Genomic DNA, 23969 nt, shown 5'->3' on the forward strand with positions numbered 1-23969 from the left:
AGATCTGCCAACCTAGAAGAGAACACATGCTTAGCTGTGGGATGGGCTTCACCTGTCCCCCAAAGGTAAGCGTGTGTTCTAGGTTGGCGGATCTCCTCTGGCGGGCTTTAAACTAGCCTTGTCGGGGGGAGGGGAAGATGAGGGCGGGGGAAGCCGTGGACCACCAAACCATGTGGCACCCACAAGGACAGCCCAGCCTGAAGAAGGAGAACATCGGGAACCTGCAATCCATGGGGTGGCCAGCAATAGATTAAGGAGCTTTAGTCTGTCTTAGTAGGGCCTGCCCTGCTCCCCCTGATCATGCGAGTGGCCCTCCTCTGGACCCTTTCAAGGTTAACCACATCCCTCCTCGAAGTGCGGCGCCCAGAACTGGACGCAGTACTCCATCTGTGGCCTGACCAGCGCTGCATAGAGGGGGAGGGATCATCTCCCTGGACCTGCTTGAGATGCATCTGTGGATGCACAACAAGGTGCGGTTAGCCTTACTGACTGCTTCCACGCGTTTGCGGCTCATGTCCATCCTGGAATCAATTCTGACTGCAAGATCCCTTTCAGCCGCTGTGTTGAGAACGGTGTTCCTCTGCCTTGATGTCGAAGTGTCCTCCTGTACCTCTGCATCCGCATCCACCGACGAACCTAGGTTTAAAGCTCGCTGTACAAGATCAGTCAACCTGGAAGAGAAATGCATGCTTACCTGTCAGGGAGAGATTTAGCCTGCTCTGCCCTAATATTTCTCCTGTGTGGAAGCGCAAGCCATGGTCGAGGAATCCAAAGCTGCCCAGTAACACCAGCTCCGAAGCTGCCGGTTCACCTCTCCAGTGCAAGCCTCGTGGCAGCTTCCATGTCTGCTCACCAGAAGAACAGATGAGAAAACCACCTGTGCTCCTGTGTCCCTAAGCTTGTCGCCCAGAGCCTTGTAGTTTTTCATGACGCGGTCCGGACAACTCCCGGCCGCGTCATGCATGTTCACATGGATGAGGACGAAGGGGGAGTGATCACAGGGCCGGATGAGGTCTGGGATCATGGCCATGATGTCCTGAATCCAGGCAAGCAGCAAATCGCACGTGCCATGGGATCCGGGCGACAGGTGGGTCACTCGGTTCTGCTCAGGAGGGAGTTGCCCAGACGAGGACCCGGCGTCTCTTCCTGTGGGTGTTCCGGCATCGCTGAGTCTGCGCCGTGTGTGGAGCCACATCGGCTGCTCTGGAGTCAACCTCCCCTGCCTCCTCCTCCCATGCTGCCAGGGCCTCGTACCTTTTCCCCAGGTGTACTGCGTGGGTCGACACTGCGGGAGCACAAGTAGCCCTGGCCCTGGTGGTAATGGTCCGTGATACTGCTGGGTTGGATCCCTCCCGGGGTGCCTCTCCACTAGGTACTTGACCCTGCAGAGAACAGAAATACCCGTGAATTTTGTCCTCGGCAGCTCTGATTCCCCTCAGCCCGTTGAGCTCCGCCTGGAGCTCCCTCATCTGCCCCTCCAGGGCCCGAAGGTGGGCACACGTGGGACAGGCAAGGGAACTCCCGCTCCCCACTTCCCCCACAGCCCACAGAGGCCCTGCCAGGCAGCCCCCACAGACGGGGGGAGGGTGGCTTAACCTGCATGCGGGCTCTGTGTGGGTGGAGGACTCAGAGGAGCCCCGGGCAGGCAGCATCCCTGGGGCCGGGTCCCTGGCAGCCCATCACGGCCTTACCATTAATGTAGAGTGACTTGTCTTCCTGTGTCCCCTGCCAAAGAATCGGACTTGGCTTCTGCTTGCCCGCCTTGTGCCAATGCCGGTGCAAACGCTGGCGCGTCTTTGCAGGGGCTTGCACTCCTGCCTGCAAAATGCTTGGAAATGGCTCCTGTTGGCAGTCCCTGCTCATTGACTCCCTGCTCACAGGCCATCGCAGCAGTGGGGGGGCTATGCATTTGGAGCAATTGGTGTTTTTTGTTTTTTTTTATGAGAGAATTTGCAGTTTTTAAACAGAGAATACCAGGATCCCTGCATGCCGTGTCAGCAGAGTAGCGTACCCCTGGCTGTCCTGGCTAAGTGTGCAAAGCGCAGTAGTGCGCAGTAAGTGCAGACAGGGCTGTGGGGGCAGCGAGGCATTAGACACTGATGCTGTAACGCTTGTGCCTGCAGCTCCGGGAGGTGTTCGAGGACGTGGCAGTGCATTTCACACGGGAGGAGTGGGAGCTGCTGGAAGAGGAAGACAAGGGGCTTTACCGGGACCAGATGCTGAGGAACTACCAAGCCCTCATTTTCCTGGGTAAATCTCTGGCTCTTGCTTTGCCCTGGAGCCATGTGTGCTCTGAATTAGTGTTGTCTTCTCCCTGGTTTTAACACCCCATTCTCATTAAGAAATTAGGTGACTGTGGTGTTGATGCCTACACAGTCAGATGGGTCACTCGTTGGCTGGAGAGCTGCACACAGAGAGTGGAGGTGGACGGGTCGTTATGGACCTGGAGAGATGTGGGCAGTGGGGTCCCCCAGGGCTCGGTCCTCGGACCCGCACTGTTCAACATCTTCATCACCGACTTGGACGGGGGTGAAAAGAACGTTGTTCAACTTCGTGGATGATGCTAATATGTGGGGAGAAGTGGGCACGCTGGAGTAGAGTGACAGGCTGCAACTAGATCTAGACAGGTTACAGGGGTGGGTGGATGAGAGCAGGATGGGATTCAATACTGACAAGTGCAAGGTGCTGCATGTAGGGAGGAAGAACCAGCATCATACCTACAGGCTGGGAACTCCCTTCTCGTCAGTGCAGAGGCAGAAAAGGATTTTGGAGTCATTATTGATGCCCAAATGAATATAGGCCACCAATGTGGGGACTCAGTCAGGGAGGCTAACTGCACCTTCTCATGCATGCACAGATATATCTCGAGCAGGGCCAAGGAGGTGATCCTCCCCATCTGTGCGAGATTGGTCAGGCCACAGTTGGAGTATTGCATCTAGTTCTGGGTGCCACACTTCAAGAGGGGTCTGGATGATATGGAGAGGGTCCCAATGAGTCCACGCGCATGATCGGGGGCAGCAGGGCAGACCCTACAAGGAGAGTCGATGAGACCTGAACCTGTTCAGCCTCCACAAGAGAAGGCTGAAGGGGGATCTAATGGCTGTCTACAGACTGAGGAAAGGGGACCCGGAGACAATGGGAGAGTCCCTGTTCCCCCCGAGCACTACAGGGAGTAACGAGGAATAACGGCCATAAGTTGACTGAGAGTAGATTCAGGCTAGACATCAGGAGGTGCTACTTCACTGCCAGGGCGCCTTGGAGCTGGAACCAACTTCAAAGGAAAGTGGTGCTCGCCCTGACCCTGGGGATCTTCTAAAGGAGGCTGGATAATCACCCAGCTGGGGTCGTTTGACTCCAGCATTCATTCTTGCATGTGGCAGGGGGTCGGACGTGATGATGTACTCAGGTCCCTGCCAACCCTACCAACTATGAAACTATGAACTTTTGGCCGGTGGCTTAAATCCCTTTGCTCCCCACTGCTCTGTCCATGATGAGACCTCTCACATCTCATACTTGTATATATTCCTCCTCCAATTGATCCAGCCACCTTCCCTGGAGTCTTCCTCCTTGATAACAGGATTTCCCTTTGCCTTCTCACCATGACCATATCATTTGCCATTGATTGTGCCTAAAAATGCACTAACAGCTGTTCCTTATGCAGTTATTCTGATTTCCTCCCTCTCTTGCCTAGTGTGTCCTGTCCAAACTCATTTCCACTCATTTGCCTGGAATTGCACTGGTGTTTGCTTCCTATGACCACATGTCCAATACCTGGTTGAAAAGGACCATCCTCTTCCCCCTGCTATGCCTTCCCTTTCATCCTAAATGTCCGTCTTCCCTTGTCCTTCAAGTCCTTAGTCTAATCCTTGAGTTCATTGGCTCCATTCCCCAAATTTCAGTTGCTTGTTCTGCATTTAGTACCAATGGTTAAACTCTCTAACCACTGCCCAAACAGGATATCGAGGCCCTGCCCCTGAACTGATCTGCCGCATCCAGGGAGGACAGGTCGAACTCTGGGTCTGTGGTGATGAGGACCGTGGGGCAATCTCGAGGTCGGAGGACTTGCTGCCAGGTGAGTTGTGGCTGTCCCCTCCACCGGACTCCCCTCTCACAAATTCACCATGCCCAGGGTAAAAGGGAGCCTGGAAACTGCAGACCTGCCCTGTGCTGCCATTTCAGGGTGCTGACCTCAAATAGCTTGTGCTGTCATGTGTGCAGACGGGTGTTGTTCCACCCCGTGAAATTCAAACTGTGGAAACTCTTAGTCTTTTTGCCAAAGACCCCCAAGAATAGACATGGCCTCTTGTCTCATTTAATATCAAGTTACCTTTAATAGTAATTATTACAAGTTCCTCCCTGCAATACAACCTGACACATGGCTGCTTTAGACATTACAGCAGTGGTTTTTGGTGGTGCTGGCATCATGACCTCTGCCGGGCGTGGGAGATGCTTGTTTCTGGCTTTCCCACTGTTCACGTAGAAATGCACGACCGCCCCCAACTCCCCAGAGTAAGAGCATGCACACAGCACCCTCTTCCTTTGTTTGTCCATTACTTTAATAACTTCCTCATGCCAAATTGTCTAATCCTGAAGTTCCTTACCAGCCAAACAGTTTTTCATCAGTGATAATTATGGGTTAGTTTTTTAAGCTCTTCCAGTACTGAAGTTGACGGTTTTCTTTGATATTTAAGATGGCTTTTTAGATCAGAGGAACATCCCATGGTCAGAGCTTTTTGGGACCAGACTTTTTTTGGGAATTCTGCCCCTTTTATACAGTGGGCAATGCTTTCCTTGTTGGTTCAAGTGTATTGCTTGTGCCATTGTAGATTAGGGTCAAAAGGAAACCAAGAAAAGGATGAGAATACAAAAAATCAGTCAATCCGCTCTTCTCGATCTTTGGCATGACTGATATGTTTGAGGCCCAGGAGGCCATGCTCCAGGGGGGTACCATTTTCTGTAGCCACTTTGCAGATATTCCAGAACCCATCCAGAAGTTGTGCTTACATTTCCTTGTCTAGCATAGTTAACACCACAGCCACTTACAGCAATAACGGTACACAAACACAGCCGCGCAAACAAGACAATGACTGCAGAACGCAGTGAAGCTCAACTCTTCTTTGTACCAAGTGAACTTCGTGATGATTCACTGCTGGTCCACATCCTGGAAAACACAGACAGAAAAGGGAAGGGCTTAGCCCCCTTTAAGTTTGTTCCTGTCATTGGATCATTTTTGACACTGTGACTGGCCCTGGCCCTGCTGGAGCTCCTTCACAGATTCCTGTCTTTGCAGCTTGAGAGGCTGCTTTGTTAGCAATCTTTTCTGCTTCAAGTGACAGTTGCTGCAAGGTGTACCCTGCCACACACTTTCCTTCCTTGGCTTTCACCAGGGGTTTTCTTTTGGGGCAGGCTCCCCCTATCTGATTCCCAACCAAGAGTAACCCACAAGGCAGTGGAAGCCAAGGTTTTCAGGCACTCTGCACTCACCTTTTTGAGGGATGGCAACGTGGCATTTCGTAGAGACTGCCCTGCCGCAAGTAGCTCCACCGCACTAACTAGTCCTAGGAGAGTGTAGTTTTGAGGACTTAGACAGGACTAATCTTTCGGTTCTTCTGCCCTGGTTATCTTCACCCCTCATGGGCACAGCCTCTCACTTCTGGGCTTTTTCACCCCCAGCCATTCTTGTTGGACAAGAGAGAGGCTGGGGCTGTCCCTGGTGTCTCCTGGTCTGGTTGACCTGGAGCACGGGACGTGTGTAACCCTGGTCTCAGGCTGCATGAAGTGGGTGGGTGGGGTGGGTGGGATTCAGAAGATGACATGTTGTGGGGGGAAGTGAACCCCCCACTGCTTGCACCAGATTCTCCCCTTGTGATGTTTCCTCTCTGGGGCCCCGAGTGTCACGAAGCCTGAGGCTCAGCCCAGAGTCCGTGTGCGGGTTCGTGCCAAGGCCTTTGTCCCAGTGCAGCTGTCTGTGATGTGGAGGCTGCCTGGGATTCATTAGCAGAGGAAAGCTCCATGGGCTCATTCCCTGCACCAGACATTGCCCCTGAAACAGGTAGGAAGCAGATCACTGCTCTCAATTCTCCACTCCCAGAACATTTCTTGGAGGGATAATGCATGAAACGTGATGGGTTTTGCTACCAAGCTGTGTAAGGCAGTGCTCAGCACATGCTCCTGACTGGTGACAAGTCCTGGACATGCACCCCGAGGCTGTTCACCCTTGTACCAGATGCTGCTTTCAGGACTGCCAGAGATCAAGGACAAGCATTGCAGATGGGTCTCACCAAAGCACTGGGGCATGTGGAGCGTGTCAGCCCAGTCAGGTGGAGGGCTCAGCACCATCCGCCCCTGGACCCACCAGTGCTGTGGGATACAGCAGCCCTTTGAAAGCCTCATTTTTCCTTTGAGCAGATCCCTCTGGTCTCATCCTCTGCCTCTTAAAACATGAAGCCATTCGGGTACAGTCAAAACGCACATGTCCCACGTTTTTCTTGCAGGAGGGACTAGGGGGATGGGGCTGAGAGCTGGGCCAGAAAGCTTGAGAATCTGACTCCTAACTCCACCGAGTAGAGAAGATGAGACTGGCACAGGGACCTGGCACTCCGCACCACTGTCACTTGGGATTTTGGCAAAAACACCTAGTTTTCTTGAGGAAACACAAGTGCCAAGGTCCAGTCCTGCTCTGAGGCCCATCCCAGCAGAAGGAGTAGGAGTGCTTGCCCCTTGGCAGCAGGGCAGGGACTAATCTGGTGTTTCTTCCTCCCATGCAGGACATGCCTGGTTGCTGAGCAGAACCGAGGAGCAGGGTCCTGTGGAAGGGCCGGGAAAGCTGGAGCCACCATGGGCTTCCCTGGGGAGTATGGGTGAGGTGGATTCCCTGAGACCAGCGAAGGACCAGTGGCACAAGGGTCACGGGATGCCCCAAAGCAGGAGAATGTAGCAGCGAACGAGGTCCCATCTGTAGTTGGGCATTGGAGTGAAGAAGGGAAAGAAGCCCGAAACAGCCCAAGGTGCAGGGATGAATATGTCATGCTGAGACACCAGAAGAGGCAGAAAGGAAAGGTCCACTGGAGAGAGACACTGCATGCAAACCAAGGCAGTGTGGGGGGCCTCAGAGGGAAGCAGGAGCCCACCACCAAGCGCAGGGGGAGAGACCACTCCTGCCCTGAGTGCAGGAAAAGTTTTAGCTGCCCCTTGCGCCTGGCTCTGCACAAGATAAAGCATGCTGGGGAGAAGCCCCATGTACGTGCCACGTGTGGGAAGAGCTTGACCAGCCTCTCTGTGCAGAGGAGGGAGCAGCCACACGGCTGCACAAGGTGTGGGAAGAGCTTCAGGCAGCCCTCCAGTCTAGCCAGGCACAGGTGCATGCACGCAAGGGAGAAGCGTCATCCTTGCTCTCTGTGTGGGAAGAGCTTCATCTGCTTGTCCAAACTGGCTCGACACCAGCTTACCCACACGGGGGAGAAGCCACATAAGTGCTCTGAATGTGGGATGAGCTTCGCCCAATCCTGCAACCTGAATGTGCACCAGCGCATCCACACTGGGGAGAAGCCACATCACTGCTCTGTGTGTGGGAAGAGCTTCACCCAATCCTCCTCCCTGAATGTGCACCAGCGCATCCACACTGGGGAGAAGCCACATCGCTGCTCTGTGTGTGGGAAGAGTTTCACCTACCCCTCCCACCTGGCCCTGCATCAACTGATCCACGAGCAGGCGAAGCCACGTCAGTCCTCTGAGTGTGGGAAGCACTTCACCCATTATGGCAACCTGACCCAGCACCAGGGCATCTGCACCGGGGAGAAGCCACATAAGTGCTCTGTGTGTGGGAAGAGTTTCACCTGGTCCTCCTACCTGGCCCGGCATCAGCTGATCCACGAGGCAGAGAAGCCACATCAGTCCTCTGAGTGTGGGAAGCACTTCACCCATTATGCCAAGTTGACCCAGCACCAGGGCATCTGCACAGGGGAGAAGCCACATCAGTGCTCTGTATGTGGGAAGAGTTTCACCTGGTCCTCCAACCTGGTCCGGCATCAGCTGATCCACGAGCGGGAGAAGCCACATCAGTGCTCTGTGTGTGGGAAGAGTTTCACCTTGTCCTCCGAGCTGGTCCGGCATCAGCTGGTCCACACAGGGGAGAAGCCACATCACTGCTCTGTGTGTGGGAAGAGCTTCACTCAATCCTCCTCCCTGACCAAGCACCAGCGCATGCACACGGGGGAGAAGCCACATCACTGCTCTGTGTGTGGGAAGAGCTTCACCCAATCCTCCTCCCTGACCAAGCACCAGCGCATCCACACAGGGGAGAAGCCACATCAGTGCTCTGTGTGTGGGAAGAGTTTCACCTGGTCTGCCCTGGTCCGGCATCAGCTGATCCACATAGGGGAGAAGCCACATCAGTGCTCTGTGTTTGGGAAGAATTTCACCTCATCCTACAGCCTGGTCCAGCATCAGCTGATCCACACGAGAAAGAAGCCACATCAGTGCTCTGAATGTGGGAAGAGTTTCACCTCGTCCTCGTCCTTGACCGTGCACAAGCGTATCCACACAGGAGAGAAGCCATATCAGTGCTCCGAGTGTGGGAAGAGCTTCATTCATTCCTCCTATCTTGCCAAGCACAAGCGCATCCACACAGAGGAGAAACCATATCAGTGCTCTGTGTGTGGGAAGAGCTTTGCGCGATCCTCCTACCTAGCCCAGCACCAGCGCATCCACAAAGAAGAGAAGCCGCGTCATTGCTCTTAGTGTAGGCAGAGCTTCGCCTACTCCTCCAGGTTGTGCCGAACACCAGTGCATCTACACAGGGGAGAAGCTACATGGGTGCCCTGAGTATTGGAAAAGCTTCACCCATCTCTCCCACCCCTCCTGGAATCAGCACATGCACACCCAGAAGCATCCCTAGTTCTGCCAGCAGTGCAGGAAGGGCTTGGAGATGTCTGCCTGCTCAGCACCCACCAGTGCTGCATTCGGACAAGCACCCCCATGCCGGTGGAGTGCAGAAAGATTTTGTTCAGGCTGTGCCCCTTGTAGGGTACAGTGGGAATCCAGAGCCCAGAGGCTGGCCCACAAGGATTGATTGTGGGGAGAGTCTAAGAAGAAACACCTCAGGTAGAAGTCCGCCTCCATGCGGGGCAAGGAGAAGAGGAGGAAATGATCTTGCATCAGCCTTGGAGCCTGTGCATACCCCATCCTTCTCTAAAAGCAAATAGTACTCCCAGGGGAAGAAGTGCCTTAACGGTAGGGTGCCCTCCCCAAGACAGCTGGCGTGAAATGACACCCAGGGACTTTCCGTGGCTGCCTCCCAGCTTTCTCCTTCCTCCTGGTCCAGGGCTTCTGGCATATGAGCCCCTGAGTTGCAGGGAGCAGTGCATTTCTGGCTGGGCAGCATTCCCTACCCTCCTCCCTGACCTCGCCTTTCCTCATCCCCACATCACCCCTCTCCCAGACCTGCGCATGCCCAGTAGGGTCCGCCAGGAGCTGCTACTGCCACCCCCTGAGCTGTTTGTTAGACCTGACTCTACGCAATGCCCCAAACTAGGGAGGCAGTGGATCGATGCACAAATTGCTTGTCAACTGCTTTATTCCAAGTGGAGACAGCTTCGGGCCAGCTTCAATAAACGGGAGCTGCAGTGAATATGATTTCGTTTCATATTTATATACCTTGGTTGATGCTCATTAACGTTTACCCCACCTTTGTCTCTCCTTCGCTGCACCCTTAGTCCTTCCCACCTTAAGCTCCGCCTTTGTTTACGGCTTACTTCACTGGCACGCAGTTGCCTTTGCATGTCACTCATTTACATGTCTTTTTGCTATGAGCACTTGCCTAAACCCTGACCTCTGCTTCTCTCCGTCACTTGAAGTTTCTTGCTGATGTCTTCACCATCTCCAAGGTCTTGCTTGTGCTTTATCTCCTCATGATAGCTAGAGGTCTACATCTTGTTTCTTGTACACCGTGAGCTATATATTGTACAACAGTACTCTGTCGTGAGGATAATGCTTGCCTAAGTGTCTTGCAGTGTTACTTTTACCATACCATTCTGCCTTCTGGTCAGCAGCTCTGCTAAGCCACGGGTTATTGCCTTTTATTCAGCTGCAAATCCAATGCTCCCCAAGATCCAAATACTGTCACCCGGACACTCTTCCCTCCCTCCCTCCCTCCTTCTCATTCTCTCATGACAGCCTTGCTAGCAAAGCTCCTGAACTGAACATGGTACCTTGTGGTTGGTGTCTGTGTCCTCTGCAGAGCTGTGCCGCGGGAATCCTCAGGCCTTTCCAGGGCAGATCTCTCTGACTTCCCAGACCCTTCTCTTTCACAGGATTCACTGTTACACAGAGCTTGTTGCTAACCCTGAGGAGCAGGAATTGGTCCCACTCAGGGCTTCACTCCCCTGTCCCGCTGTGCAGCCAGGACCCTGCCGTGTTGAATGAACCCTGGGCAGGAGGCAGTAGAGTCCCTTACGTGAGTGTAGTGCAGTAGGAGGGGTGAAGGCGGTGCAGCTGGTGACAGGTCCTACCTTCCCCCCTGGAAGTATAAAAATATTCTCCTGGTGAAGTGCAGCACATTGTAATCTCCCACTCAGAGTACTGAGGCCTTCCTGAATGTGCCACAGCCATTTGACTCATGATGATACTCGGGACGTATACTGCTGCACAGCTGCCCAAGGGACCCCTGCATGCCTAGGGGACTGGCCCCTTGCTGGGAGTCTGGCCCTACCGCCGCTCTCCGAAGGGAGGGAGGATTGCAGGGAGGGAGACCTTCCTCCCTGGCAGTGCCTGAGCTGTTCCCATGTGCAGAAGGCAGGGAAGCGTGTTCACACAGGTAGCTGGGCTGCACACATGGGCTCCTGCTGAGATAGCTGCCTGAGGCTGCCCCGAAGTCAGGGAGCAAGGAAGGCGGGCCTGAGCGACAGACCCCATGCCCAGATGCTGGGGGCAGATGTCAGAGACAAGGGCCCACATAGCACAGCCTTTGCACCAGAGGCAGTTGCAGGACTCTGTTCCCCTGGGACAGGAGCGGGACATGATTGCTCTGAGCTGGCCGTGGCCAGGAGCAGAGGCAGCAGTGGGGAGCTGAGCCTTTGGCAGAGGGGCTGGGGTGGGACGTGGGGAGGCAGCTCCCCTGGATGGAGAGAGCAGGAGGGTGCTGAGGGCTGCAGGGCACAGGCAGACTGGAGGGCAAGAGGAGTGGTGCACTGTGGGCTTGGCTCCACAGCAAGGAGAAGTCCCCGCTGTCTGCTGAACTCGCCCTCCAGCGAGCTGCTGAGGAAGGTGGTTCGGTCATGTCTGGTGGGTTGCCATGCGATCCTTGAGGGCGCTGGTGGCGATGATGCTTACTGCTGGGTCCGGGCATTTTATCCAGGTCCCTGGGCTCTTTACTGAGCCCTGGGCTTCACCCCCTTGTGAAACCTGGCTTAAAGCTCTCTTCACTAGGTTAGCAAGCCTGTACGCAAAGATGCTCTTCTTCCCTGGCTTCGTGAGGTGGATGCCCTCTCTCTTCCTAGCAGAGCCCCTGTGGAGCACCGCCCCAAGGTTGAAGTAGCCGCAGCCCTGCCAGCAATGCTCTCGACGCAGCCACGTGTTCTCTCTGGGATGCGTCTGCGTTCAGCTGGGCCTTTAGCCTCGACTGGAAGGATTGAGGAGAACCACCTGGACACCCGTCCCCTTCACCCTTGTGCCCAAAACCATGTAGTCCCTTTTTGATCTGCCCAAGGTTGTCCCTGGCAGTATCATTGCTGTCAACATAGATGAGCAGCATGGGATGGTAATCAGGGGGCCAGATGAGTCTGAACAGCGTTTTTGTGATGTCTCAGATGTGGGCTCCTGGCAGGCAGCGGCCTCCCCAGCCAGAGGTCAGGCCGACAGATGGATGTTTCCGTGCCCTGCAGGAGGGAGTTGCTAACCGTCACCCCCATTGCTTCCTCTTGGTAGTGGTCTCAATCCTCTTTCCCTGGCAGGGGAAGGGAGAGAGCAGGGCTTGGCCTCCCCGGCCACTGGAGTGGGCTCCTTTTTATCTGAAGCCAGGGCTTCATACCGGTTCTTCAGCTGGGCAGCTGCAGGCATAGAAGAGGAGCATTGCCTGTTGCCAGAGGTGACAAGCTGCCAGCTTCCACCTTCTAGAGTACCTGCGTCTTCCAGGACCATCTCTGGCTGGCCCATGTTCCCTAATGCTGGAGGTCTTTGTGAACCCATCTGCCTCCTCCTGCAGCGCCTTTACCTGATTACCGAGAGAATTCCCCAGGAGGTACCTCTTACCCCATAAGCCATCTGCGCCCCCACCCCGGCTGCCCCCGGCAAGGACCTGCCGGCTGCAGTTCCTGCAAAGCCAGACCAGACCTCAGTGGAAGCCTCCGTGGTCGGTGACCAAGCCTGGACACAGCTGCACAGGTGCAGGCAGAGGAAGAGCTGGTAGTGGCAGAGGCTTTGGCATTGCAGTGTTTTCCAGCCACCCTGTTGCTTCTCTTGCTAGGTCCATCTTTCTCTGCTGCTGCCTCATTGACAGAAAACCAGAAAGATCCCAAGTGAACGTGCGCTATCACAAGATGTAAAAACTTTAATCTGGAAAGGAGAAATTCAGCAGCATTTAATTGAGGTTTACAGAACTGTAAAGGGTTCAGTTAATGCTGTTCACACCACTTTTATAATGATGCACAGGTAAGGGGTAGCTCAATGTAAAACAAAAAGAAAAATAAAAAAAATTAGAGCCAGTAATAAAGTAATTGGTCTTCCTATTGTGGGTAGTTAGCTGTGGAGTTCAGTCACAACAGACTGCATCTGAAACTGTCTGGATTTTCAAAGAGCTGATGATGTCTTTTAGGCAAGCCAGAATAACAGTGATTAAATCGCATGCTTTGTTTTGTGAGCTGCTCTTACATTCCTTGTATAGAAGTCTCCCTTCCCAGTCTCATGTTGCATGACTGGCTTGGTGTTTAGACAGGCAGGGTTTGGCCTTCGGGGCTAGATGTGGGCCCTTGCCAGAAGTAAACTACCAGGTTAGACAGACTGGGTTTGCGATGACCAGGGATCCTGGTTTTCTCTGTTAAAAATCCCAAATTCTCTGATTTAAAAAAACAAACAAACAAAAAACCAAAAAATTCACTGATTAAAAAAACCCAAATACATGTTTTTCTGTGATTCAAATGAAACGCCACTTTGGCATCCTTTCGTCTATGGGAGATGGTGGATATTGCAGACTGTGACGTAGATGGTTTGCAGTGTTTCATGTGACTGAATAGTCCAGTCCGAGATTTGCATGCTCTGTGGCAGTGATTACAAATGTACATGTCATGGTTGTAGGCAGACAAGGTTCCCTGGGTGAATTTGATATCTTTTATTAGACCAAAGATATCAAATTCACCCAAGGAACCTTGTCTGCCTATGTCCTTAGACCAACACGGCTACAACCTACACCCCTGCAACATGTCATGGTTGGGCGGTTTGGGAGCTGCTTGCCTCCTACTGGCTCTTTTCAAGCTGTTGGAGCCAATTTCTGTTGTGGACTTTGATGCCCTGGTGGAGACGACACCACTTGTTACGATCGCTTGCCAAGGTTTCCCATTGGTCAGGATCGATCCCAGATGCCTTCATATCTCGCTTGCACGTGTCTTTGTAGCGAAGCTTGGGGTATCCTGTTGTTGCCTCCGGTAATTCCCCGTGTAGCATGTCCTTGGGTATGCGTCCATCTTCCGATCTTCTTCGATGGCCTAGCTAGTTCAGTTGTCTGTGTTTGAGTAAAGCTGTCATGCTTGGTAAATTTGCTGTTTGAAGAACCTCTGCATTGGTAACTTTATCTTGCCATTTGATGTTGAGTATGCAGTGTAAGCAGCGCAGGTTGAAGCTGTTTTACTTTTTCTCTTGAAGTGCTTGAGCTGTCCATGTTCCCCCCCACATACACGAGTGCTGAATATGCAAGCCTTGTACACTAGCATTTTGGTCTTGATGATAAGCTTTGGGTTGTTCCAGGTTCTTTTAGTTGGTCTGCTGAAGGTGGTGCCAGCTTTTCCGATGCGAACATGAAGTTCTTCATCCAGTGAAAGGTTGGTGGTCACTATGAAGCCTAGGTAGCCGAACTCTTGGACTACTGCTAGCTGGTTCTCATCAATGATGATTGATGGATCTTCCCTGTCCTAGTACAGTGGTTTTCTTTATGCTGATGGTGAGAGCAAATGCCTGACAAGCTCTTGAAAGGCAGTTCATGAGTTGTTGAAGTAGGTCTTTGTCGTGGACTGTAAGGGCAGCATCATCAGTAAATAGAAACTCCCTGATAAGCACCTTTCTAACTTTAGTCTGCCTTAATTGTTGCAGGTTGAAGAGTTGCCTGTCCAATCTTGTGTGGAGGTACACTCCACCTTCCATGTCTTTAAATGTGCAATTCAGGAGTACTGAGAAGAAGATTCCCCAAATCCCAAACCTATAAACATCTATAAATTTTGGCATTTGATTTTGGGTTTTTTATCATAGAGAATCAGGGCTTCCCCTGCCCCCTTTGCTCACCAAGACACAGGTCCAGCTGCAGCTGTGTGGTCCGTCCTCCCTGCCCCATGCCATTGCCCTCACTCCTGACTTGCAGCCCCCCACCTCTCCCATCCCTGTCAGTGCCCCTCAGTCCCAACCTGCCCCCCAGTATGTGGGGAAGGGGGGACTGTGTGTGGGGCAGGGGGTGTGAAGGCATGGGTGATGTCAGGAGGGCATGGGGGGTCACAAGCCCCTCCAGAGATCTCTCTGCCCACAGCAGGGCACCAGGCTGCAGTCTGGCGGGACTGGCACTGGGCAGGAGCCACCTCTGTGGCCCAGCAGTTTGGACTCAGCCTGGGAGGGCAGAGTGGGCCGGGGAGGTGCTCTGCACCAAATGGGCCTTAGTATGGTATAACTTGCAATGCTTTGCACCCTGTTTTACTCTGTACTAACTTCCTGAGTTAGATTCACAGCCCTGAAGTTTCCTGGCTCTTTTCTAGAGCTTCTTTTAAATATCAGAGTCACATTGGCAATCCCCCAATCCTTTGATAGCAAGGCTGTTTTTTGTGATAGGAGGCATGCTACAGTTAGGAGTTTGGTAGTTTCTGATCTGAGCCCCTTCAGTGGCATTCACCCTAAGGTCCTGAGTCCTGGTGATTTGTTACTGTTTAGTTTATCCATTTTCTCACAACCTTATCTACTAAAACCTCAGTTTGGGTTAGCTTTACTGATTTGTCCCTGGAAAGGTTTCTTACTATAGTCAAAGTCCCTTCCTGCGACTGGTTTTAAGCTGCCTCTCTCCATGGCTGACCTTCCACTACAGCTCCAGAGGACCAGGACAGTCCTAGAAGAACAGGGCCAGAAGGAACCTCAGGAGGTCACCCAGTCCAGCCTGCTGCTTTTGGCAGGAACATCCCTGTCTAATCCATCCAGCCAAGCGTTATTCTGACCTGCACTTAAACTTCCACTGAAGAAGACTGCACAGCCTCTCTAGGTAATCTGCTCCAGTGCTTAACCACCTTCAGTGTTAGACTGCCCTTCAGTTTAAATCTCCCTGGGTGCTGTCTAATGCATCTGTCTGCTAGCACAGGCAGAGATGACCGTAGCAGGTTGTGGGGCCTGGGAGAAATCAGCCTGTGTGGGGCCTGGACATGGCAGGGGAGGAGGGAGGGTGGCAAGCGGCCAGACATACAGCCGGCCTGGCTTCGCGGGGCCCCCCAAAGCACAGGGCCCGGGGCAGTTGCTCCAGTTCACGCCCCGCTAGGGACAGCCCTGAGCACAGGAGACAGGTCAAGCTCCTGTGAAAATCTTGGCTCCCTGTGGGAGCTTCTCACAAGGGTTTGTTGATCATGAGTGCAAAACTCAGCCCTTTGACTTAGTTCTCCTTTGATTGCTCCTCCCGCCCCAAGAAGGGACATTTCTTCTGCTGGCTGACAAGAAAAAGAAACAGTCTTTTCAGTTAGTTGCTAGATGCAGCTTCTGTAGTGGAAGCTGTCAGTATGTGGAATTGTGTTTGAATGGAGGCGTTGAAGTGTTCTGCGTCAGGTTGTGTCAAGAATCGCTGAGGTAGCCTGCAGAGAGGAGAGCTATTAAACACAAAAGCTGAACATTGACAGCTGTGTCATGTCTGGCTGGAGATTGAAGGGAAGAGGAGAGTGGAATACGACTTGGGCTAAGTCAGGGTCAAACTCATCTGGCCCACAGAGCGTGGGGCTGGTCCCCAGCCCGGATTGAACCCCCAGGCCAGCTCCACACATCAGAGCCAGTGTGCAGGGCTGGGCAACTTCATGTAATGTGTATCCTGAACCAACCCTGCCTGCTGCACACGGTATGCACCAGCACCGTTCCTGGGCTTGTACATAGAGCTGGCATTGGGCGCATGCTGTGTGAGGTGGCCGTGGCCGTGCCCAGGGGCAGATCTATATGCTGAGAAGTGGAGTGCAGGTGTTGTGGCACAGGCGGTGAGGCACATCATCACACAAAACACAACGCACATTATTCTTCAGTTCCAGTTCTCCAGTTGTTATGTTCACTGATTTGCTAGATTATGTATTAAGTTTAAAAAACTACAACAAACAAGGCACAAATGGTCAAAAGATATCATGCAATTAGTCCCGTGAGTAGCCATTATAGTCAAACGTACATCTCTAATTCAGATTCATAAAACAAAACCTAGCCTTCTTGAGTGTTGTGATACTGCCTCCAGTACTTCAGTGCATTCAGCCCTGTGTGCCACACGCAGCATGCGCTGGACTGTCTCTGCACGCTGTCTCCGGTGCATAGGGACGGTCTCCGAGACCTGATCTGGCCCTGGAACAAGTGCACAGGGCTGGGCTGACATGGTGCCACGTGCAGCGACTGCCAGACTGGCTCCACAAACAGCACTTTTGGTCAGTCCGAGGGCGCCATCAATCCCAGGGCGCCACAGCCAAATTTGGCCCATGGCTGTATCTTTGAAAATAAATTAGATTAATTAATAAATGAAGTTAAAGAAAGGAGAGTTATGACTTGGTCACGGTGTGTCTAACTCAAAACAAGGATCTAGTTATTAGGCAACATTTTATCTGCTCTCTGGTTTTCCAGCCCGATCCCATTTGTCTTGTACTTGCCCTGCCTAAGTCTTTGGTTGCAAACTCTTTTGGGAGCACTTTTATTCTGTGTGCACAGTGCCAATGCAGTTAGTGCAGGGGTGGGCAAAGTATGGCCTGTGGGCCAGATCTGGCCCTCCAAATGACTTTATCCAGCCTATGACTGCTCCTCTGAAGGAGAATTGTATCTGGCCCATGGCTGCCCTGGCTTTCCGTGCTTCTCACTCTTTGATTCTCAGGCAAGGGAGTGTGGCATGTTGGGATGCCTTGAGACCCTTTCAAGTGTCACAAGGTGCCACACAATGTTAGCAGTGTAACTATTGATAGTGAAGGGGGGGGGGCACAATTTGGCTGTCAACCTTTTTTTTTTAGTCCCAAACCCCTAAAACTGGGGAATGGATCTTGCAGTCTTGCAGCACCTTCAGATCCCACCTGAGGCAGCGGCAGAGATGGGATGAGGCGCCGCTACCTGGCCACGCTCTGTTCCTGGTGCTCAGGTGGCCTCTGGCCGCGGGGGGAGCTGCAGCAGGCTGTGCCTGCTGATATTGGGCTGCCGCCTGCTGCTGCTGGTCTGGCCACAGGAGTATCTGGAGCAGCAGCAGCACAGCCACCTTTTGTGGATGCTCCACAGACCCCCCAGAAATTGGGGGGGGGGGGAGGCACGCGTCCCCATGTGTTCCCCGAGGTGTCGCCTGTGCTGTTTGGTGTTCAAACATGATTCAGAAGATAAACCCAGAGATTCCAACCAGGAATTCAGAGTGTTAAAAACATTGTGGCCTGTTGTTGTCGTCCTGAGTTCTTTTCAGCAGAAGACTTGCTGTTATTTTTCTGCAGTCAAATAATGAGTGAAAACTAAAAGCTGGCATTTTCTGAGGTGTACCTCAAGTTTGTGGAAGGGTGTCTCGCATCTAAAAAGGTTGAGAACCACTTAAGGAAAGGATTAATTTTTTTGGTGGCATGTGGCCCTTAAGGTTACTTGCTGCACCTGAAACAATTGGGACGTTTGCGATAAATGCAGGTTTGCTTGTTTGTAGGTGCTATTTTCATTTTGTGAATGTAGACAAGGAAACTCAGTGCAATGAAACTACTGCCACATGAAGGTGGAGTTTCCACGTCAGGAAAAACTAGGTTTCCAGAGACATTGGGTTTGCTTTGCTGCTGGAGAGTAGTACAGTGAAGTTCTTTGTGTAGGAGATTGGTGATCCTGTGATTACGGTGCTGGCTTAAGACTTGGCACTCCCAGGTCTTCTTCTCTGTTTCCCCAGACTCCATGCCTGGCCTTGAAGATGCTTGCTTCTCTCAGTGCCTCCATTCCCCATCTGCAAAATAAAGGGCAACAGTACTGCCCCTTGCTTTCCACTCCGAGTGGGACAGTATCTGCAAGAGCAGGTAGGGACCAGTGGGAAGAATGCTTCTGATTACAGCGGAGCTGCTGGCGTTCGTTTTGCCAGTGTCAGGACTCCAGGAGTCTCTACGCAGTCCGCAGCAGTGATGCATGCCCGTGCAGCCTCAGTCCTGACATGACTGTGTTGGGCCAGGCGTGGTGCCCGTGCAGAATGGAAAGTGCATTGAGATATTGCTGAGGACTGCAAATACCAGAGGTAATCAGGCTTTGTCTGACATATGCTCAGACACGAGGGCAGCTTCTCCTTCCCTTTCCCCTTATGTACCCTAAGAGTGCCTGCCTGGGTGCTGGCTGGAGCAGCTGTCCTGGGTCCCTTCCCACGTGGCTGAACCTTCCTCCCTCTGTCTGTCTGTCAGTCATGCTCTCTCAGGTGCAGATGCTTTTTTTCTGGTGTAGCTCAGGGAATCGGAATAACCTTCCTCTGCCAGTGCCATTCTGCACTGACCCTCTTGTACAGCTGAAAGTCAGGTTTGGGGCTGGAGAACAGACTGGGACACTAGCCTTGAAGACATGCCTTTCCATGCCTCCATTCACCGCCCCAGGACAGTGTCTCAGGAAGGGGTACCACTGCTCTGCCTCTGACACCGGCCTGTATGTCAGGACCTGGGGTGTCTCACTGCTGTTCACCAAGGACAGTCTCCTATTGGCTAGCACTCATGTGTGAACCAGGAGAGGGCGTGTTTCCTCTCGGGAAAGTGTATGCCGTTCACTGTAGTACCTGGGCAGCGTGAAGGTGCTTTTCACTAGATCAGTGGGGGCCAACCTTTCTGGCCAGCAAGTCCCAGATGAGCCCTGTGCCCTCTCTGACTGTCACTTGAATCCCCTTCTGCCCAACCTGCTACTTTGCTGTGTGCTCCCTGCCTGATCTGCTCGGTTTCCTGCTCCCTCCCTGATTTGCCGTGTGCCATGCACAGGCTGCACATGCCACTTGTGGCACCTGTGCTGCATGGTGGCCACCCTGCCTTAGACTGTTTGGAGCAGTTTACTTTGCACCAGACTGACAGGTGATGCTGGGGGCTCGATGCAGAAGGTGCCATCTGAGATTGTTGGCTTGTTTGGGCCGGAGGTCAGACTGGATTGGTCAGGCTGACTGTACCGTAAAAGAATAAATATGTCAGTGGTAACAAAATATGCACAACTCGCGTGTGTTGAGAAGGTGACAGAACCCGTGACCGGGAAGGGGTGAGCAGGGAGCAGAGGAGTGAAAACTAGCAGTATTTTCAGTGCCTAATTACTTTCCTGGGCCCCTTAGGACCCTGACTCCCCAAGTGGGAAAAGCTGGCCTAAAGTTATTATGACGCTCTCTTCTGATCCTACGCATACCCTTGGGGTAGTTCCAGCCTTCAGCAGAGCTGTCTTGGGATGTAGCTGGTCAACATTTGGGGGCTGAGGGGTAGGGCAGAAATGCACAAGCCCAGAGCCCTTGACCCAGGTGTGGGAGGCTGCAGAGGATGTGAACTGAGAAGCCCCCACCCGCAGTAGGAGTTCTGAGTCCTAGGCCACAAGGAGCTTGTCAGCATGTCACAGCTCTTCTCTTAGTGTTGTTCAGCTCTGCTCCATCCAAAGGAAGGGCTCCCAGTCCACTCCTGCCTCCCTGTTCCCTCCCCCCTGGCCCTTCCTTGTGCTGCTCATTCACTTCTTGAGTTGAGCGCGTATCGTCCAGCCAGTCTGCGTCTGAACCACTCCCCCACTTGTGAACATGTTGTGTACTGCAGAGGACAGCATGCAAGTTGGGATACGTTGGTGTGCAGGACTGAACACGGTTCCCTATTAGGGATAGGGAGGCAGGGTCACCAAGACTAATGAATCTCTCTGTCTCTCCCTTGCTTTATTTTGTAGGCATCAGTAGTTCTCGTGGGTGTCTCATGATGCTGTGTCGAGCTGCTCTGAGCCCCTGCTTCCACGCCCCTGGACGGTCCCTTCTCTTCTCACCATGGTCCATCGCAGCTATTGCCCGCCCTTGTACGTATCTCAGAGAGCATTCTAGGGCTTGTTTCTAGCAGTGCCAGTTGGGGTGCTCACAGATGTTTAGTTAATGGTATGATTGGATCTGATCTGTGATCTCAATAATCAGGCCTCCTGCTGTACCACATGTGTGGCAGGATGTGTGATTTTGGGGATCAGGGGACACACCCCAGGCACGCCCTGCTTCTCAGTGCAACGGTTGGGGGACAGCAGGCTCCATCTGCACCCACAAAGGCCCCAACAGTCAGTCTGTTTGAGCTCTGTTGTGGTTCTGATACTGCTGCCCATCAGCTGATAGTGCGGTCCACCTGGCCACAGATTCATTTTGGGGTGCAATTGAAATGCCACAAAATTATTGTACATTTTGTGTGTGTGTGTGTGTGTGTGTGTGTGTGTAATAGTTTTGTGGTTGGTTTTGTTTTTTGCTGCACCATTACTTGCATGAACATGTGGCTGAGTTGCACTTTATGATGTGATTAATTGATTAATTGTGCCTTAAATATAATGTCTGGCAGGGGCCTCAGTTAACTCCACACTGCAGTTAATGCACTGTTTTCCCTTCATTCAGCTGTGAAGGACAGTGGAATGAATCGCAGCCAAAGAGATCAGTGCAGCTTTCCTTCCTCAGTCCAATGATAATTCAGCCAGGTGCTGCAGCTATCGCTGTTTTCATTCAGACAGTTAGCAACTCCAGCTAACTGTTCTACAATACAGAAACTGCAGGGATACCATGACATTTCCTCTCTTCAGCCAGTTAAAATTTGGCTAGAACTTCAGACTTAATTTCCTGACTGTTGCAAAGGGACCACTGGATATTTACAGACACGACAGCTAGTGAGGATTGTTGTTGCAGCACCATTTAGCTCTGATGTATTTGCAGTGCCCCTTAACACTGTGCTGACCCAGTGGGGTAGTGCTGTTTTAGAGTGAAAAATGCTCCCATTCCCTGCTTCTCTTCTGCCTTAGCCTTATCTAACGGCTGACCCAGCTGGCTGCAGTTTCTGATTTCTATTGAGTCAAGTTGCATGCATCACCAAGCACTATAGCTAAAGCAGTTTCCAAAGCCATCTAAGTTATGTAAGAGGCACTCAGCTCAGTAGCTTTTCAACAAGCCTCCTCATCTGTACCTCAGATTCACTGGCCAACATGTTGCTTAGGAATGACTTACGCTCAAGCAGTTATTTGGAGGATGAGTGCATTGAAGTGGCTGGGTGGTAAGCCCTGAGTGTGTGCTATGGACCCCTTAGATTTGGGGAAGGGGAAGTTTTTGGTATGTAAGGGGTGGTGAGAGAGGGGAGGGGTCCATACCTAGGTTCTCCACATTGTGGGTTCTGTGGCTGGGAAGTACAGGCTTTTCTCTAGTCTTCCATGTTGTTTTGAAACCACAGCTCTCCCTGCCCACAACTGGGTGCTGAAGAATGGCTCTGTCCGCTGCTGGAGCAACATCCCATTCATCACTGTGCCACTCAGCCGGACGCACGGCAAGTCGTTTGCTCACCGCAGTGAACTGAAGCACGCTAAGCGGATCGTGGTGAAGCTGGGCAGTGCTGTGGTCACCCGTGGAGATGAGTGTGGATTGGCTCTTGGGCGGCTGGCATCCATTGTTGAGCAGGTAACTTAGTGACTAAGAATGACTTGTGCTTCTCAAGCTGGTTAGTCGGCTTCCCCTTCCAGCTGTAAATTACACCTCAAAACTTCCACACAAACTTCTGCTGCTCTTGTAACAGGGCACAACTGAAAACTGTACTAGAGAGGAAGGGGCAGCAGGGACAGCCTGTGCCTTAATATGTGTAAGGGAAGCCTAGGGGATAAAGCAGAAACCCCAAGGGAGTTTCTGCCCAGTGCAGAGGAGGGAGGAACCATCAGGAAGGGGGGAAAGGTTTTGGACTTTGCTAAAATGGGAAGAGATGATCTTCTGTGCCCCTTTGGATATTGAAAATTACCATGGATTAGAGTCCTAGTGAATGTTGGTCAGGGCATCACGACCTATGACATGTGGATAACTTTGCGCCTGTTCTCTGGGCAAGCAGGTGGTTTTGGGCTTCAGAAATCATTGAGCTTGTGGTACACTCAAACTGTGTAAGGTGGAAGTGGGGGAGGGACATCTTGGCAAGCCGGCAGCTGCCCTGTTCTGGGCCTGATCTCCCTCTTTTCTCCCTGCCTGCAGGTGTCGATGCTTCAGAACCAGGGCCGAGAGATGATGATTGTCACCAGTGGAGCCGTGGCTTTTGGCAAGCAGCGACTGCGCCATGAGATCCTGCTCTCCCAGAGCGTGCGACAGGCCTTGCACTCTGGGCAGAACCAGCTGAAGGACATGGTACATGGTGAAGGCAGGCACCTGGCCTCTGGAGGGATGTGAGGCAGAGGTTGCTCGTGTCCCCACCTGTGTGCCAACTGATGGGCCTTCTCTGGTCTTCGCAGGCTATCCCGGTCCTGGAGGCACGAGCTTGTGCAGCTGCTGGGCAGAGTGGACTGATGGCTTTGTATGAGGCCATGTTCACGCAGTACAGCATCTGTGCAGCTCAGGTGAGTAGGTGCACTTATCCCATGATGCATCTTGACAATCCTTCCAGGCTGTTTTATTGCTCTGACTTCTTAGAGTATCTGTGTTGCACTTACTGCCATCCCAGACCTCTGCTTCAGTCCCACTTGTGCAGGGTTGTAATGCAGTGGGAGTGACAGCTGGCACAAGAGCTTGTTCAGCTAAAGGTAACTTAGATCAACTTCTCTACTATAAGTAGGGTGAAATAGCATTGTGTCTAGATTTGTTTTCTAACTGCTGAGATGAGATTAGGGCAAGGACCTAAGGATCACAAACAGAACTGGGACTGCCATGCTAAATGTGGAGAGTACCCATGTGGAGAGTCCCTCTAAAATGGACTGAACATTTAGACAGTCTAATATGGACTGTCTGTTCACTGAAACCTCTCCACTGCATATACAGGCAACCCCTGTTTAGCACTCTTCACTGGTTCCTGAAAAACTGAGCGTTAAGCAAAACTAATGTGAAGCAAAACCGAAAGTTTTAACAACCCAAAACAGCCACCGCAAGTGTTTTTAATGACCCAAGACGGCGACCATAAGCATTATAACAAAACTTGCTGAGCGCTAAGTGGAATCAGGTATCAATTTAAAATGAGCATTATAGTGACTTAGTGCTATGCGAAACAGTGTTAAGCGGGGGTTTCCTGTACCTGGCCATGGACATCTCTAACAGATAGTGGTACACTACTGCTTGGACTACTATAGGAATGTGGGCTTTGTCTGTTTATCTTGGATAGTCTGCAAGGGTTACGCTCAAGTACAGCACAAGCCTGTGTAAACACCTCTAGGTTCTTGTATCAACCACATCCCTGTGGTAGTTGAGATCTTTAAAGCACCATGTCACTCAGGTGACTTCTGCATGTTCTGTGAAGTAGGATGTGCTAAATTCACTCATGAAATAAGTATCCTGCACTGCAGAGTAAATGCAGCCATGCAGAAATAGGCTGGATTCTGTCCTGGCTGGTGTGCACATGGGTCTTCTGTCCTCATATGCAGAAAAATTAAATTTCTTCTATTTAAAA

The 23969-nt window shown here is 52.2% G+C and overlaps 2 protein-coding genes across 2 annotated transcripts in view; both read left to right on the plus strand.

Annotated features, from left to right (window-relative positions):
- Positions 1–3942: 3942 nt before the first annotated feature.
- On the plus strand, positions 3943–9612 carry LOC109282717 (zinc finger protein 420-like). The gene is made up of 2 exons (XM_059723931.1): positions 3943–4072; positions 6768–9612. Exon 2 carries the CDS (start codon positions 7027–7029, stop codon positions 8737–8739), a length of 1713 nt encoding a protein of 570 aa, XP_059579914.1. The 5' UTR covers positions 3943–4072; positions 6768–7026; the 3' UTR covers positions 8740–9612.
- A 5589-nt stretch (positions 9613–15201) lies between these two features.
- LOC132249287 (delta-1-pyrroline-5-carboxylate synthase-like) overlaps positions 15202–23969 on the plus strand; it is a 28105-nt gene continuing 19337 nt past the window's right edge. The window contains exons 1-6 of the mRNA XM_059723942.1: positions 15202–15439; positions 18299–18422; positions 20278–20400; positions 21792–22015; positions 22571–22720; positions 22825–22929. Coding sequence (XP_059579925.1) covers positions 18320–18422; positions 20278–20400; positions 21792–22015; positions 22571–22720; positions 22825–22929 — 705 coding nt within the window. The 5' untranslated portion in view covers positions 15202–15439; positions 18299–18319. The remainder of the gene's footprint in view (positions 15440–18298; positions 18423–20277; positions 20401–21791; positions 22016–22570; positions 22721–22824; positions 22930–23969) is intronic.

Source organism: Alligator mississippiensis, chromosome 1, assembly GCF_030867095.1.
Source record: "Alligator mississippiensis isolate rAllMis1 chromosome 1, rAllMis1, whole genome shotgun sequence".
Lineage (NCBI taxonomy): Eukaryota > Metazoa > Chordata > Crocodylia > Alligatoridae > Alligator > Alligator mississippiensis.

Excerpts from the sequence above, each read along its gene's own strand:
- LOC109282717 (XM_059723931.1), top strand. The coding sequence starts at position 7,027 with ATGCTGAGACACCAGAAGAGGCAGAAAGGAAAGGTCCACTGGAGAGAG.